This window comes from Delphinus delphis, chromosome 6 (genome assembly GCF_949987515.2).
Source record: "Delphinus delphis chromosome 6, mDelDel1.2, whole genome shotgun sequence".
Classification (NCBI taxonomy): domain Eukaryota; kingdom Metazoa; phylum Chordata; class Mammalia; order Artiodactyla; family Delphinidae; genus Delphinus; species Delphinus delphis.
In genome coordinates this window covers 95,730,883-95,748,744 of record NC_082688.1, presented here as the reverse complement: position 1 = coordinate 95,748,744, position 17,862 = coordinate 95,730,883, and the positions used below count along the sequence as shown (strand labels likewise).

The following is a 17,862-nucleotide window of genomic DNA, read 5'->3' as shown; positions in this document are numbered from 1 at the left end:
TTAGATTGCACATATAAGCTATATCATATGATATTTGTCTTTCTCCCTTCCTTCTTTGATGTGAAGAGTCAAAGAAGCTTCTCCCCTTCCTTGCCTGTCCAGAGAAACCTCTGAAAATCCTCCAACCCAGAAATATAGGCATTGCAGAGCAGTCAGAAAATCCTAACACCAGCATTATCAAATGCACATAGGAAGTCTCAAGAGTATACAGATAGTGAGAAAAAAGAAAAAAGAAAAACTGCTTAAACTGGTGGAAGATATCATGTAAATACTTCTTAATTTCCTTGCCTCAAAGGAATGAGATTCAAACATAAGGAATTTTATTATTATTTCACTTATTATTATTTTTACTTTAAGACATGATTATGAATTTACTATTAAAATAAAACCCCAATTGGCTGTTCCTGTCACAGAAAACTCTCAAAATAAAATACTTTCCAACAGATAAGACATTAAACAGATTTGAATTATTAATGTTAATATTTTTAGTAAAGATGAAACCAGGAATTTTTCATAGAAAAAAAATCAGAAGCAACCAGACTAGTTATTGCATACATAAAAATACCTCGCCATAAAATACATGTCTGGAAACTAGTGCATTTTTCAGTCCTCAGGCATGAGAACAGGCCAGTCTCAGGTGGGGCTGTCTCCAGCACCACTTCTTCTCTATTGGTGAAAAAGGGAAAGAACAGAAGACAGTCATTGGAGTCTATTTAGGGCTTCCACCCATTTTTGGATTGGTTTTGTTCATTATTGAGCTTCATGAGCTGCTTATATAATTTTGGAGATTAATCCTTTGTCAGTTGTTTTGTTTGCAAATATTTTCTCCTGTTCTGAGCATTGTCTTTTTGTCTTGTTTATGGCTTCCTTTGTTGTGCAAAAGCTTTTAAGTTTCATTAGGTCCCGTTTGTTTGTTTTTATTTCCATTACTCTAGGAGGTAGGTCAAAAAGGATCTTGCTGTGATTTATGTCATAGAGTGTTCTAAGTTTTCCTCTAAGAGTTTTATAGTGTCTAGCCTTTCATTTAGGTCTTTAATCCATTTTGAGTTTATTTTTGTGTATGGTGTTAGTGAGTGTTCTAATTTCATTCTTTTACATATAGCTGTCCAGTTTTCCCAGCACCACTTATTGAAGAGGCTGTCTTTTCTCCATTGTATATTCTTGCCTCCTTTGTCAAAGATAAGGTGACTATATGTATGTGAGTTTATCTCTGGTCTTCTCATCCTGTTCCATTGATCTATATTTCTGTTTTTGTGTCAGTACCATACTGTCTTGATTACTGTAGCTTCGTAGTTTAGTCTGATTCAGGGAGCCTGATTCCTCCAGCTCTGTCTTTCTTTAAAAAAAAAACATACAGATTGCAAACAAACACATGAAAAGATGCTCAGCATCACTAATCATTAGAGAAATGCAAATCAAGACCACAATGAGGTATCACTTCACACCAGTCAGAATGACCAGCAAAAAAATCTACAAACAGTAAGTGCTGGAGAGGATGTGGAGAAAAGGGAACCCTCTTGCACTGTTGGTGGGAATGTAAATTAATACAGCCACTATGGAGAACAGGATGGAGGTTCCTTAAAAAACTAAAAATAGAACTACCATATGACCCAGCAATCCCACTACTGGCCATATACCCTGAGAAAACCATAATTCAAAAAGAGTCATGTACCACAGTGTTCACTGCAGCACTCTTTACAATAGCCAGGACATGGAAGCAACCTAAGTGTCCATCAACAGATGAATGTATAAAGAAGATGTGGCACATATTTACAATGCAATATTACTCAGCCATAAAAAGGAACGAAATTGAGTTATTTGTAATGAGGTGGACAGGCTTTAGATCTGTCATACAGAGTGAAGTAAGTCAGAAAGAGAAAAATAAATACTGTATGCTAACACACATATATGGAATCTAAAAAAAAATTTCTGAAGAACCTAGGGGAAGGACAGGAATAAAGACGTAGATTTAGAGAACAGACTTGAGGACACAGTGGGGGAAGGGGAAGCTGGGACGAAGTGAGAGAGTAGCATTGACATATATACAGTACCAAATATAAAATGGATGGCTAGTGGGAAGCTGTTGCATAGCACAGGGAGATCTGCTCGATGCTTTGTGGTGACCTAGAGGGGTGGGATAGGGAGGGTGGGAGGGAGATGCAAGAGAGAGGGCATATGGGGATATATGTGTACATATAGCTGATTCACTTTGTTGTGCAGCAGAAACTAACACAACATTGTAAAGCAATTAAACTCCAATAAAGATGAAAACACAAATTTTTAAAAAGGAAACAGTCAATTTAGATGAATCCCTCATGAATTCTCATGTTTGAAATCAGAAGATCTTCAGCCTCATTTTCAAAAGTACTACTTTATTAAAAATTATTACTTTAGGTATTAATCAACAGAGATGCTACTGCAATCAACTTTAAAAGACAAAGACAAAATTGTACTGGTGACTTTTTCAAGGGCAACTGATAGGTATATCCAATTACAAATTTGGTGAATGGAGAGAATATTCAGTTATTCTGTGCTTCCCAGATACTTTTAAAAAATTAAGTATCTTAAAGTTTTTGGTACAAATCACATGGCATTTAACAGCCACAGACATCAAAGAGGCTCTGCCCTATTATATATTTTTCATATAATTACGGCTCCTTTAAAAGAAACAGCACTGCTCTAGAGAAGTTTTTATTTGTAATCCAAAGAAGATCAGCTTATTTTTCCACTTAGTTATAGAAATTACCACCAAGTAATAGGCAATAAGAGAATGAAAGTTCTTTTATAAAGTCAAAGGAAGTCATCTCCAGAGTCAGAGAGTAATCAATCCACATGCAGCTCAGTACTATTTATTCCTTTGCAAAATGCTTCAGTGACATACATTATGGTGTGTATACACGAGTTCTATATTTGCATTATGTGGAGGCTTAAGTACTGAATTCCAATTATTCCACATTCACAGAGAAATATATCCACGTATTACACTTCCATTCATACTCACTACATAAATGTTTTCTTTAAAGTTGCACAGAAAAATAAACATAACACTGCTGCAAACAGATGTCTCCACCTGAGTTTCACAGATTTATTTCTTTTTCTTCCAAATTACATCAAATATCACATGGTCCTCAAGTGGTCCCTCTGGACCACACGTGAGAGGGTGGTCATCCCCCCTTCAGTAGCATCCCTTTCCCTCTGGGAACCCAGAAGGAATAATGATGCTTGCTGCTGTGGTGTCGGACCATTTTCTTCTGTTGATTATCTGATGTTTTGGGAAATACCAGCTCCTCTCCATCTATATGTATTTTAAAACAAAAAAACCCAATGTCATTCTTTAAACTGTTAAGAGGCCTCCCATCCAGTTTCTCATGTTAATTTTACAACTGTTAATTAACTGCACAAATATCATACTGCTCTGATTTTTTTTTTTTTTTTTTTTTTTTTTTTGCGGTATGCGGTCCTCTCACTGTTGTGGCCTCTCCCGTTGCGGAGCATAGGCTCCGGATGCGCAGGCTCAGCGGCCATGGCTCACGGACCCAGCCGCTCCGCGGCATGTGGGATCTTTCCGGACCGGGGCACGAACCCGTGTCCCCTGCATTGGCAGGCGGACTCTCAACCACTGCGCCACCAGGGAAGCCCCTTGCTCTGATTTTTTAAAGTTAAAAATGGATGAATATGGCAAATTTCTCAAGAATTAAAACAGAGTATTAATGAACAGAATTTAATGTTCAATGTAAGCAGCACTTAAAAATGAATTTATTGCGACTCTTATCTATAAAATGACATCATTTCACCAGAAGGAGAGGGCAATCATGTTGGTGTCTTTCCACTTTGATTTGCCCTCACATTTCTATGCTATGTTTTTCTCCTATAAGATTTTTGTGGCTAAAGGGTATCAAAACTGTCTGTTATGCTTCAGGGGCAAGCATAAAGGGCCAGTCATTCTGTAAATGAAAACAATTACAATAATTGAAACTGAGCAAAGTATTTCTGAGGTCCACTGCTGGAGGAAGATGTGCTGAGGTAAGAGTCATTCTCTTCTTCTTCTCTGCTGGAGGTAAGAGTCATTCTCTACTTGCTGCCTCTTCTGATCTTGGGGAAAGATGCACCTTCTTTAGACTCAAGACTTACTCTGTTTAAGTTCTTAATATCTAGAAGTCAACAAAATGTCACCCAGAAACACTCAAAACTGTATTAGACTACAAAAAGAAAATAAGAGAGCTTCTTATAGGTTAAATTGTGTCCCCTCAAAATATGTCATACTAACCCCCCCAGAGCATGTGAATGTGAACTTATTTGGAATTAAGATCTTCGCAGATGATCAAGTTAAGATGAAATCATTGGGGTGGGGGCTAATCTGATTGTGTCCTTATAAAAAGAGGAAATTCATACACAGACATGCACAGTGAATATGCCACATGAAGATGAAAGCCGACATCAGGGGTGATGTATGTAAAAGCCAAGGAACACACAGATTGCCAGCAAGTCACCAGAAGTTAGGAGAGAGTCCAGGAAAAGGATTTCTCTCACAGCCCTCCAAAGGAACAAACCCTGCTGACATCCTGATCTCGGACTTCTGGCCTCTAGGACTGTGAGACAATACATTTCTGTGGTTTAAGCTGTCCAGCCCTGTAGCACTTTTTAGCAGCCCTAGCAAACTAATTCTCTGCTACATTAAGTATTCCATGCTATGAATAAAATAAGAAAGAAAGATAAATGAATCCCTGTGGCTTTTCTCACATTCCAAATCTGCTAGAGTCTAAAATGTAAGCGGGAGAAGTTGGAGCAGGGCGGTGGGGTGGGCCGCATCTGCTTCCCCCGTGTGCACTGCAGCTTGGAGCACATCTGGACGCACAGCCTGCTGGGAAGTGAATGAATTTTCACAGTGAGCATTCAAATGGTAGATTAGTGTTTCCAGGTGCTTATGTCCAACCATCAGTCCTGCTTAAAAATAGCTGGAGTGTGCCACAAGTAAATGCTTTTATCTCTACTGCTATGCGAGGATGAAGGAGAGCATCCCAGGACTGTGTGTAAAGGGCACAGGTGTCCATGTCAGACCCTCACTAGCTCTATGACCTTGGACACTCAGTTAGAGACATGATCTCTTAGAAGTACTTCTACTAAGAAGAAGTCATTTCTTACTTGTCTTCTTATTTTTGAAATATATTAATCTAATTGTCTCCAAAAGCAAAATATTTAGGAATCCTTCACTATTCAAGCGTTGACCCTAAAATAATAAAAAAACACAAGATTACCATTTCAATGAATACTTTTTTAAAATTAAGTTATAAGACTATTTTCTTACATATAAAGAATTAAGAATAAATATATTCTACTTAAACTCCCCCCCTCAGAATAATGTAGTCTCAAAAAAAGACCCCAAAAACATCAATTAAAGAAAATAAATGGTGTTACAAACTCATATTGATAAAATTTCAGAAACATGAATATCATAGATTAAAGAAATCTGAACACTAACTTAAATAGCAATATATTTCATTTTTATATTAACTTTTAAAACGTTATTAGTAACTAAAAAATTATCCTGAGAAGATTCATCTGCCTTGTGAATTCATTTTATCAAACAGTAAATGTGACTTGTTCACGTTTAGAACACTGGAAACGTGTATTTTAATATTTTATGTAGTGGGACCGTCCTTACAAAAGCTTTTCCCATTGCTTATATTGTTTAAAGTGAGGCAAAATCTCACATATAATTGTAAATACTTCCTTCATCCTTTCCTCTATAAACTCCTTTTTGATGGCTCCTGCTATGTATACTCCACATATGCCAGAATTTAATCATTCTTAAATCTTCCATGGTCTTTTAACAAAATGGAGGTTTTTACTTATAAATTTTACGTAAATTTTAGATTATTTGTAGTAGAGATACAAAATTTTTATTTTATTATGAATCTGTGAGAATCTAATTGAGAATCCCAAAACACAGCTTTGGCTATATACTTTTCCTTTTTTTTTTTTTTTTTGCCAGTAAAATTTTCCTTCACAGTGTGCAAAATTATACTAAGTGAAAATTAGTAATAAACACAAGTAACTAAACTGAATGTGGGAAGTAACATCTATAATGTATGCTATAAATATTCATATTATATTATCTATATAAATAAATAGTACATTTATTTATTTCATGACAATCATACCTTATATTGTGCAACTAAATATCACAAAATAGCTCTTGTACTAGTAAAAAAAAATTAACCAATTTGGGTTTTGGTGGTTATTTTCACTCTAAGCTAAGCCTTCAAATCACCAAGTGTACATTAGTAAGTACAGCAAAGGCACAACTGAGTTTCCATTTTCAGTCAGTAATTCATCAGTCACATGATCTCAATGTCAAATCACCTTCTTGAGGGGGATGGTTTGGATCCATTCCATGGAGTTCACATCAATGATATCCACTGCATTTTCACTGTACACTGAGAGATATGGGGCATTGTAACCTGGGACAAGTGGAGCAGGTGACAGCAAGCATGGACTTCATGATTCATTTTTTAATTGGAATTTTTATTAGGATAATTATAGATTCACATGCAGTTGTAAGACTAACACAGAAAGATCTCTTGCATGCTCTGCTCAGTTTTCCCCAATGTAACATTTTGCAAATCTAGCATACTGACATTGATAGAGATGACCTATCCATCTCAAGCAGATTTCCCCAGTTATACTAGCACTCATGTGTGTGGATGTCTGTGTATGTCTGTTTGTGTGTGTGAAGGTATATACAATTATATCATCTGTGTAGGTTCAGGTGTCTACAGCCAAAGTCAAGATACAAAATAACTCCAAGGATCCCTCATTGTGCCTTTTTATAATCTCACTCACCTTCATTCCATCCTCCCCTCCTTCCTTAATCCCTGGGAATCAGTATATTCTGTACTCCATTTCAAAAATTTTGTCATTTCAAAAATGCTACATGAAAGGAATCAATTTCCTCTAAGATCAGGAACAAAACAAGGTTGTCCACTCTCACCACTATTATTCAACATAATTTGGAAATTTTAGCCACAGCAATCAGAGAAGAAAAAGAAATAAAAGGAATTCAAATCAGAAAAGAAGAAGTAAAGCTGTCCCTGTTTGCAGATGTCATGATACTATACATAGAGAATCTTAAAGATGCTACCAGAAAACTACTAGACTAATCAATGAATTTGGTAAAGTAGCAGGATGCAAAATTAATGCACAGAAATCTCTTGCATTCCTATACACTAATGATGAAAAATCTGAAAAAGAAATTAATGAAACACTCCCATTTACCATTGCAACAAAAAGAACAAAATACCTAGGAATAAACCTACCTAAGGAGACAAAAGACCTGTATGCAGAAAACTATAAGACACTGATGAAAGAAATTAAAGATGATACAAACAGATGGAGAGAATTACCATGCTCTTGGATTGGAAGAATCAACATTGTGAAAATAACAATATTACCCAAAGCAATCTACAGACTCAATGCAATCCCTACCAAACTACCAATGGCATTTTTCACAGAACTAGAACAAAAAATTTCACACTTTGTATGGAAACACAAAAGACACCGAATAGCCAAAGCAATCTTGAGAAAGAAAAACAGAGCTGGAGGAATCAGGCTCCCTGACTTCAGACCATACTACAAGGCTACAGTAATCAGGACAGTATTGTACCGGCACAAAATCAGAAAGATAGATCAATGGAACAGGATAGAAAGCCCAGAGATAAACCCATGCACATATGGGCACCTTATTTTGTTTTGTGGGGGTGGGGGTTACGCGGGCCTCTCACTGCTGTGGTCTCTCCCGTTGCAGAGCACAGGCTCTGGACACGCAGGCTCAGCAGCCATGGTTCACAGGCCAGCCGCTCTGCAGCATGTGGGATCCTCCCAGACTGGGGCATGAACCCATGTCCCCTGCATTGGCAGGCGGACCCACAACAACTGTGCCACCAGGGAAGCTCTGGTCACCTTTTTTTTTTTTTTGGTCTCCTTATTTTTGATAAAGGAGGCAAGAATATACAGTGGAGAAAAGATGGCCTCTTCAATAAGTGGTGATGGGAAAACTGGACAGCTACATGTAAAAGAATGAAATTAGAACACTCCCTAACATCATACACAAAAATAAACTCAAAATGGATTAAAGGACCTAAATGTAAGGCTATAAAACTCTTAGAGGAAAACATAGGCAGAACACTTTATGACATAAATCACAGCAAGATCCTTTTTTACCCACCTACTCGAGACATGGAAATAAAGACAAAAATAAACAAATGGGACTAATGAAACTTAACAGCTTTTGCACAGCAAAGGAAAACATAAACAAGACTAAAAGACAACACTCAGAATGGGAGAAAATATTTACAAATGAAGCAACTTACAAAAGATTAATCTCCAAAATTTATAAGCAGCCCATGCAGCTCAATATCAAAAAAAAAAACAAACAAAAAAAAAAAAAACAGGCCAATCCAAAAATGGGCAGAAGCCCTAAATAGGCATTTCTCCAAAGAATATATACACATTGCCAACAAACACATGAAAGGATACTCAACATCACTAATCATTAGAGAAATGCAAATCAAAACTTCAGTGAGGTATCCACCTCACACCAGTCAGAATGGCCAGCATCAATAAATCTACAAACAATAAATGCTAGAGAGGGTGTGGAGAAAAGGGAGCCCTGTTGCACTGTTCATGGAAATGTAAATTGATACAGCCACTATGGAGAACAGTATGGAGTTTCCTTAAGAAACTAAAACTAGAACTACCTTATGGCCCAGCAATCCCACTACTGGGCATATACCCCGAGAAAACCATAATTCAAAAAGTCATGTACCACAATGTTCATTGCAGCTCTATTTACAATGGCCAGGACATGGAAGCAACCCAAGTGTCCATCGACAGATGAATGGATAAAGAAGATGTGTCACATATATACAATGGAATATTACTCAGCCATAAAAAGAAACGACATTGAGTTATTTGTATTGAGGTGGATAGACTTAGATCTGTCATATGGAATCTAAAAAAGTAAAAAAAAAACTGTTCTGAAGAACCTAGGGGCAGGACAGGAATAAAGACGCAGAGGTAGAGACTGGACTTGAGGACACAGGGAGGGGGAAGGATAAGCTGGGACGAAGTGAGAGGGGCCTGGAAATATATATACTACCAAATGTAAAATGGATAGCTAGTGGGAAGCAGCCACATAGCACAGGGAGATCAGCTCAGTGCTTTGTGACCTCCTAAAGGGGTGGGATAGGGAGGGTGGAAGGGAGACGCAAGAGAGAGGATATATGGGGATATATGTAAAGTTGATTCACTTTGTTATAAAGCAGAAACTAACACATCATTGTAAAGCAATTTTACTCCATAAAGATGTTAAATAAATAAATGGAATCATATGGTATTCATGATTAATTATATCTGCTAAGCCCAAATACATTATAAAAAATACCTTCAGAGTGGAATCCAAAGAAAATCCCATAATAATATTATATTATCATATAATATCTGCCTCAAAATCTTTTTTTTTGATACACAGGGTTAACATAAAATAAATGGCACATAAATGATGCGCATGGGTCAAATTATATAGTACAACACGTATGTAAAGTCTGACAACAATCTTTCTAACACCTACATCTAACAGCAGCTTTATTAAGAAATTTCATAATATTTCAAAATCTGTGGTTCCTAAACCAGGTCAACTCCCAAAAAGAATATAGTGTAAGATTAAAAAAGTATATCTGGGGAGTGAAATTAACGAGCAAAGCAGAAAGAACTTCCAGCCAGTAACATTTTTGGAACTTTCCACTTTATTAATAACAACATCTTATGGCTCCTGAATACTCACCTCAACATGAATATGTCTCCCCATTAAAGCAACAGCAATATAATTAACAACACTTCCTACACTCATGTTGTGCCATCTCTTGCCTTTTTCCTGTGGTCAACTCTTGAAAGTGTCATTTACATTTCACATCCTCCACTTCCCAGCCCTACTGACACCCAGTCCATGGCAATCTGACTTGTGTCTTAACCCATCCATTAAAATTGCTCTCACTACAAGCCATTAACCGTCCATTATTCCTAAAACCAACAGACACGTTTCAGTCTTTGTCTTACTTGAAAGCTCAGCAATACTTGCCTCCTACAATTCTCCCTCTCAGTTTCCTTTGTGGGCTTCTTGCTCTCTGACCATCTCTCTAATATTTATGTTTCTTGGTCCTCTGGCCTATGTCCTATTCTCTCTCACTCTGTTTACTCTCGCACTGGAAGTACAAACTCAGCGTGTCCAAGGAACCAGGCTGATAATGCCAGAAACTAGTCATTGATTTTAGCTTTACCACAAATGGGATGGCCAGACATTGTGTGCTCTGATGCGTTCAGCGTGACATACAAAACTAGTAAGAAATTACTCTTATTAGAAGCCATTAATGCTCATTTTCAGTTGTAGGAAAGTCAGGATGTAGAGGAAGAAGTTAGAAAGCACCACAAGGAAACAGACAGATCCAGATTGTAGAACATCCTACAGTAGAGCAAATCAATGGTGTGGAAAACCACTCAGGATTAAAAGATATTTAAGATATAACCATAACATGCCATGTGTGGACCATTTTTGGATTCTGATTCCAAGAAATACACTGTCAAAAGAGATGTCTTTATGATAATCAGCAATATTTGAATATGGACTACTGGATGGTAAAAAAGAATCATTGGTAATTTCTTCAGAGGTGATAATAGCGATGTGGTTTTATGAGAAAATGACCATATTTTTAGAGATGTATGTTAAAGTGTGTAGAAGTGGAATGAAAATAATGTTTGGGATTTTATTTCAAATACTTCAACAACTCAACAAAAAAGAAAAAATATTAAGTTATCATATCCCTTCCTCCTCTGTCCATCCGAATCTGTCCCACCTTGTGTTTTATTATCTCAGTAATATCAGTGGCATCACTCATTTTCTCAACTAGGAAATCCTGATTCTCTGGTCCCTGAGCTTCCACTTCTAATCAAAGCTTTGTAAAGCAAAGTTTTTTCAATTATATCTCCTCAATATCCCTCAACTTGTCTCCTCTCCATCCCAACTGTCTCTACCATACATAATTTTAATCCACAATTTCTACAATGACCTCCTAGTTGGTCTCTTGGGCTCCAGTCTCACCTCTTATTTATCGTTTACCTCACCACTAGAACCTAGGGATTTTTCTGAAGTGCAACTCTAGCCATGTCAGTGTGTCTGTGATCTGGCTCATGAGAACTTCTCCAGTCCCATCTCTTGAACTCTTATCTTGAACTCCATGCCTGAAACAGTGAACTTATTATAGTTCCTCACAAAATGCTGTATCAATGGCCTTTTCCAGTTATGACAGAGTCATCTGCCATTAGAATTACCCTCCCACCATCAATACTTATAAAAATGGACAAGTCATATGAAATAACTGTTTTTAGGCATTAGTTAGTAGGAAGCACAGGACTGCCATTCATAAAAGAAGATAAATATATAAGGTGGGTCCCACATTCCCCTGTTTCTCTGCCTAAGGGAAATTTCCAAAACTGCTATGCAGGAAAATGGAACCCAAGCAGAGAGTTGAAGTTTTGCCAGACAGAGGAAACAGATTCTAATGTGTCTGGAATTTGCGAGACAGAGTACACAGAGGAAAGAGCCACAAAGAAAGGTGTCCCAGAAATCTGCACAGCTGTTCCCTTGAACTTCCTGGCCAAATCCAAAACTGCACACAGAGAGAGCAAGATTCCACAAGACTCACACAGAGCATTGAGAGTGAACAGAAATTTCATAGGTAGTACAGTGCTGGAAAGACATTAGATTTCTGAACCAGAGTAGAGAGACATTGGTGAAAACCCTAGGCATTCACTTGAGACCCAGAAAGGCCATTCTTTGGGCATGAGGACTAGAAGAAAAGACAAAATAGGCCCACCCTAACAAAGTCTAATTCCAAGACTCAGAAAAACTAAAGTAATTCATCAGTAGGTTGTTTGTCAGAACAAAACACACAACACCCTCTAGAGAAATACATAATATAACCCAGAGTCCCTGTATCATAGCATTCATAATGTCCAGCAAAGATTAAAAAAAAAATAAGACCTGTAAAAAAGCAGGAAAATAACAGCTTTAATCAAAAAAAAAAAAATCAGTAGAAGCAGGCCCATAGAGGCCATATGTTGGAATAATTATAAATAATTGTATAAATAGTTTAAGACTTTGTGAAAAAATATAAACAAATTGGCAGAGAGGAGAAATCTAGCAAAGAAATGGAAATTTCAAAAAGAATACTTGAAATTATAGAACAGAGGAATATAATACCTGAAATGCTTTAAAATCCCTGGACAAACCAGGCGTAAAAGATCAGTGAAACTGAAGATATAATCAATATAAATTATCTAAACTGAAGTAGAGAAGGAAAAAAGATTTTTAAAAAACAGAGCCTCAACAACTTGTAGAACAAAGTCAAGAGGTCTAATATACATGTAATTGGATCTCCAGAAAAGATAAAATAGGTTAAAAAAATTTTAGAAAATATAATGCCTAAACATTTTCCAAAATTAATGACAGATATCAATCTTCAGATCCAAAAAGTCCTGAAAATCCTCAGCAGAATATATACAAAGAAACTCACATGTAAACACATCGCAGTCAAATTGCTGAAAACCAAAGATAATGAGAAAATCTTAAAGTCTGCCAAATAGAAAAGACAGAGGGAACAACAATAAAAATGGTTGATTTCTCACTGGAAACAATGGATACCAGAAGAAAATAGAATGACATTTTTTAAGTGCTGAAAGAAAAAAATGCTTCTCATTTTTTTAGCTGGCCTTTCCAGACTCACCAATTTGGATTGTGTCCCTCCTACATGCTCCTGTAGAATACTGTATTCCCCTATCACAGCACTTGCTTAATTTAATTATTGATCTCATATCATGATTATAATCTCAATAAAGATACAGACTATTTCACCATGTTTAATATTGTGCCCTTAACTTTTAGCATAGTAAGTTCATATTAAGTGCTCAATTACTATTCTCTAAGTGAATTAAAAATGCTGTATTAAATTTATAAAATGATGGCCTGCATCAATGAAATATCAAATAGGCTAAAATTATTTAGGAACACTCTATGTAGACTTTACATAAGCTAAATCTAAAAGGCAAAATGTAATCTACTTAGTAAATATTTCTTATGGTTAATTAATGCTTATGTGATTTTCAGTGACCATGAAGATATCTACTTAGGACCTTACAAAAAGCAACAACCTGAATTAAGAATATATTCAAGGTAAATTATCCTATGAATATAGTATAAATTAAAGGCTAAGTTATTTCACATGTATGGCTTAGATATAACTTCTTTAGAGCTATTCTACTTAAAAAGACATAGACAACTTAGGAAAATTCTTCAGTGATGTAGTTTTCAAAAATAAAACCATCATTAACAATATTTAGTCATATGATATAGAATTGTAATAACAAGGTTGGAAAGGTACAGAGAGACAAGGAAATAAATTGTAAGATAGCCTTACGGAAATAACTTGGATTTGCTGGCCACATCAGTTCAACTGGCCTAGATCTGAGGCCCCTGTTGTCAGTGTAAATGCCAACGCTCTTAAAACATAACAGATACTCAGTACTAGAGATCTCAGTTGCACAGAGAGCGTCCACTGGTTGATGTGCAATAAATGACAGTGTAGGGTCATGGGAGTGCAGCATCTGTATGGAATTCCTTCTCTCCTCAAGGGGTATCTCAGGAATCCTGATTGGAATCCTACACAGAGCTATTTGCTGAAGATGCCCATCCACTGGACATTGGTTGGGATTTGGAGCTCTTTAAATTTTCTGTGAGAAATTTTCTTGCTCTGAAACAGCTCATAACAGAAGATTTGGCTTTTCCTAGCCACACAGAGGCATGTATGGGCCCCTTGGCACACTGTTCCAGAAATCATGGTCTCGCACCCTTTGGTTTCTGCCAGCTTGTGAATATCAGTCTTTCGTCCATCCAAAGCTGACATGGGAAACAGCTGCACATGGTGACTTCGTCCTGAGATCACTGCAACCATCTGGCCATGGGGGATAAGCTCAATCTGGTGAATCTTCATGTAGCCAATGCGAATAATTTCTACACAAGTAAGCATATTTGTAAGTCATTTTAAAATTCTAAATAACTTCTGTTTACTTATTTCAACTGTTCTCCAAATTTTACTCATAAGCAATTAAGACATTTTTCCCAATAAAAATGATCTGATAAATCTTCTTAGTGTCATTAACTTGAGTAATTTCTCTACAAATAAAACAGCAAGTCACCTTCAAATAGCAATGCTTTCTTATTTTTTTATTTTCTTTATTGAGGTATATTTGACATATAACATTATATTAGTTTCAGGTGTACAACATAATGACTCAATATTTGTGTGTATTGAGAAATGGTCACCACAATAAATCTAGTTAACATCCAACATTGTAGATAATTACAATTTTTTCTTGTAATAAAAATTTTTAAGATCTACTCTCTTAGCAACTTTCAAATACACAATATAGTATTATTAACTATGATCATGTTGCTGTACATGACATACCAAGGACTTATTTATTTTATGATTGGAAGTTTATACATTTAAAACCCCTTCACCCATTTTGCCCATTACCCCCACCTCTGGCAACCACAGATTGTTTTCTGCATCTATGAATGTGTTTGTTTAGATTCCACATACAAGTGAGATCATATGGTATTTGTCTTTCTCTGACTTCTTTCACTTAGAGTAACAACCTCGAGGTCCATTCATGTTGTCGTAAATGGGAAGATTTCTTTCTTTTTTATGGCTGAATATGATATTCAGCCATGATATATATATATATATATATATATATATACACATATATAATGTATGTATGTGTATATATCTCACATCTTTATCCATTAATCCATTGGTAGACACTTAGGTTGTTTCCATATCTTGACTATTACAAATAACACTGCAAGGAACATGGAGGTGCGATATCTTTTCAAGTTAGTATTTTTGTTTTATTTGAATAACTATCCAGAAGTGGAATTGCTGGATCATATGGTAGCTCTATTTTTAATTTTTGAGGAACTTCAATACTGTTTTCCATATGGCTGCAACAATATACATTCTCATCAACAGTAAACAAGGGTTCTCTTTTCTCCACATCCTCACCAACACTTATTATTTCTTGGCTTTTTAATAATAGCTATTCTAACAGGTATGAGGTGATATCTTATTGTGGCTTTGATTTGCATTCCCCTAGTGATCTTGAGCACCTTTCATGTATCTGTTGGCCGTCTGTATGTCTTCTTTGGGAAAATATCTATTCAGGTCCTCTGTCCATCTTTTAATCAGATGGCTTAGTTTTTTTGCTATTGAGTTTTATGAGTTTTTATATATTTTGGATATTAACCCCTTATCAGCTATGATTTGCAAATATTTTTTCCCATTTGGTAGGTTGCCTTTTCCTTTTGTTGATGGTTTTCTTTGCTGTGCAGAAGAATGTTTTACTATTTTAAAATTCTTTCCAATTATTACTCCAATGGATTTAAATCAGGTTCTAATAAAATCACAGACATAAACTCAAAGGGTAGGTTTGAGAAGGACCAAAAAGGGATAGGAAGAGCATAAGAGATCAAAAATTATATAGGTTAAAAAAATAATAATAATTATTCCATAGATAACATAATTACCTTAAACATAAAATTAGCATAATAAAGCACTAAACTCAGTCCTGAGATTCCAGACAGCAAGGCGAACACACTCAATGTCTGACAAGTGGAAATATACTGCTTTTTCTTTTTCTTTTTTTTTTTTTTGGCCTTGCCGAGCAGCTTGCAGGATCTAGATCCTACCAGGGATCAAACCCAGGGCCCCGGCAATGAAAGTGCCGAGTCCTAACCACTGGACCACCAGGGAATTCCCAATATACTGCTTCTTTAGGGGAAAAAACTGTCCTTTTTTTTCTGGCACTAAATTGATTCTTTTATTACACAAATATTTGTTGATTGACTACTATGTGCCAGGCACTGTTTAAGTGCATAAGATACAGTGCTGAACAAAAAGAGACAAGTCCCTGCTCTTATGCTGGCACCTGGTGGACCTTTCATGGGTCTCCTCACCAGGACTGAGTCACCCACACAGCATGGGAAGCCTTCAATGGAGAATAGCTAATGCCCTTCAAATGCAGGTTCTCCTTTAACTAACTTATCATTAGAGTGCAAGACATTCAAGAGAACATCTATATTACGATGACTCCTCTTCATTTCATCTACTCCCCCATTTCTCCCTCAAACAACCATTAGATCCAAACAAAAACAAACAAAACAAAAACAGAAACAGAGAACTCTGCGGTCTTATCTGGGAAGTATTCACTTTATGTTGTTACTCTTTGTGGTATCAATGTACTAGTGGGGGAGGGGGATTCAAGCAGAAGTGTTTCCTTTCATGAACCAACTTGAAGATGGTAAACTAAGTTCTTACAGCGCACTTATTAGATAAAATCACTTGTGAAGATATTTGGACACACTACTATATATAAAATAGATAACCAGGAAGGATCTACTGAGAGCTCTACTCAATCTTCTGTGATAACCTATATGGGTAAAGAATCTGAAAAAGAATGAATACATGTGTATGTATAACTGAATCACTTTGCTGTACACCTGAAACTAACACAACATTGTAAATCAACTATACTCCAATAAATTTTTTTTTAAAAGATATTTGGGCTCTGGAAGATTATGGATCTCTGAAAGTAGAAAAGTCATCATTTGACTTGAAAGCACATCGAACCAGATGTGGAAAATTTCTTTTACAGAAAAGAAGAGAACAACCTGATATTATTATTATTAGAGTTTAAAGTTATTCCAGAACAGTAAACACTCTCCTTACCATCTAAGGTAACGTGAACAACAAATAACCCTTCTTCACTTCCCAGAGCGATTCTTTTGTGATCTATATTTGACACATAAATTAAAATATCAAGTATTTTGGGGGGCAAACATTAAGTGAAGCTAATAAGATAAACTGGACAAGTTTATCAATGTTGAAAAAGTTTCGAAGTCAAATTAAATATATATTTAGCAATACTACAGTGAAAAGAAACATAAGAATAAATAATTGGCACTATGATTTTTCTTTCACATTACAGAAATAAGCATAATAAAACATTACTTTTCTCAATAGAAAGATCATTTTGCAAAGTAATCTTTATGAATACTTGGAGAAAGTATAATATTCAAGTAATGATAAACTGTCAAATTTTCTATAAGTGATGTTTCATGAATGAAAAAATTTTATAAAATAATTTGGCGACCTTGGCCTGAGCTAAAACAGCATGGGGAGGTATGTCACAACATAGTGAGAACTAAAAAAGTGCAAAGATAGCACATTAAGTGAAGACTTTGAATACAAAGCACAGACTTTACATATGTAAGCTCATTTAATCCTCTCCATAACTGAAAAACTGGAATTATCTGCATTTAACACATGAAGTTTAGTAGCTAGCTCCATGACCCCCAGGAGGAAATAGCTAAGTGGCTCTATTGTCACCAGCATCTAATGCAGAAGAAATGCTGTTTAAGAAATGCAAGTATTCTTGTCTATTGATAAAACTTTCAGTATTGATCTTAGCAATTCATTCATTGATTCACTTGATTTTCACTTATCTATTGAGTATTGGGCATTGGGATTTGAAAGACAGTCTCTGCCCTTAAGATAGGTAGTTCACAGTTACACACAGGGTCACACCCCTTATGTGTTTGGGGCCAGATGTGTTTGGGAACTCATAATTTTTCAGACTTGAAAAGGTAGATTGAAAAGACTTGAAAGGTAGATTAAAGAAACACCCTTTCAG

At 36.0% G+C, this 17,862-nt stretch overlaps 1 protein-coding gene across 1 annotated transcript in view; it reads right to left on the bottom strand.

Moving 5' to 3' along the window:
* Positions 1 to 3,164: 3,164 nt before the first annotated feature.
* Positions 3,165 to 17,862, bottom strand: part of LOC132427714 (serine/threonine-protein kinase MRCK alpha-like) — a 45,040-nt gene continuing 30,342 nt past the window's right edge. The window contains 7 exon segments of the mRNA XM_060015370.1: positions 3,165 to 3,295; positions 5,143 to 5,227; positions 6,364 to 6,461; positions 8,203 to 8,211; positions 13,536 to 13,715; positions 13,718 to 14,119; positions 16,899 to 16,961. Coding sequence (XP_059871353.1) covers positions 3,165 to 3,295; positions 5,143 to 5,227; positions 6,364 to 6,461; positions 8,203 to 8,211; positions 13,536 to 13,715; positions 13,718 to 14,119; positions 16,899 to 16,961 — 968 coding nt within the window.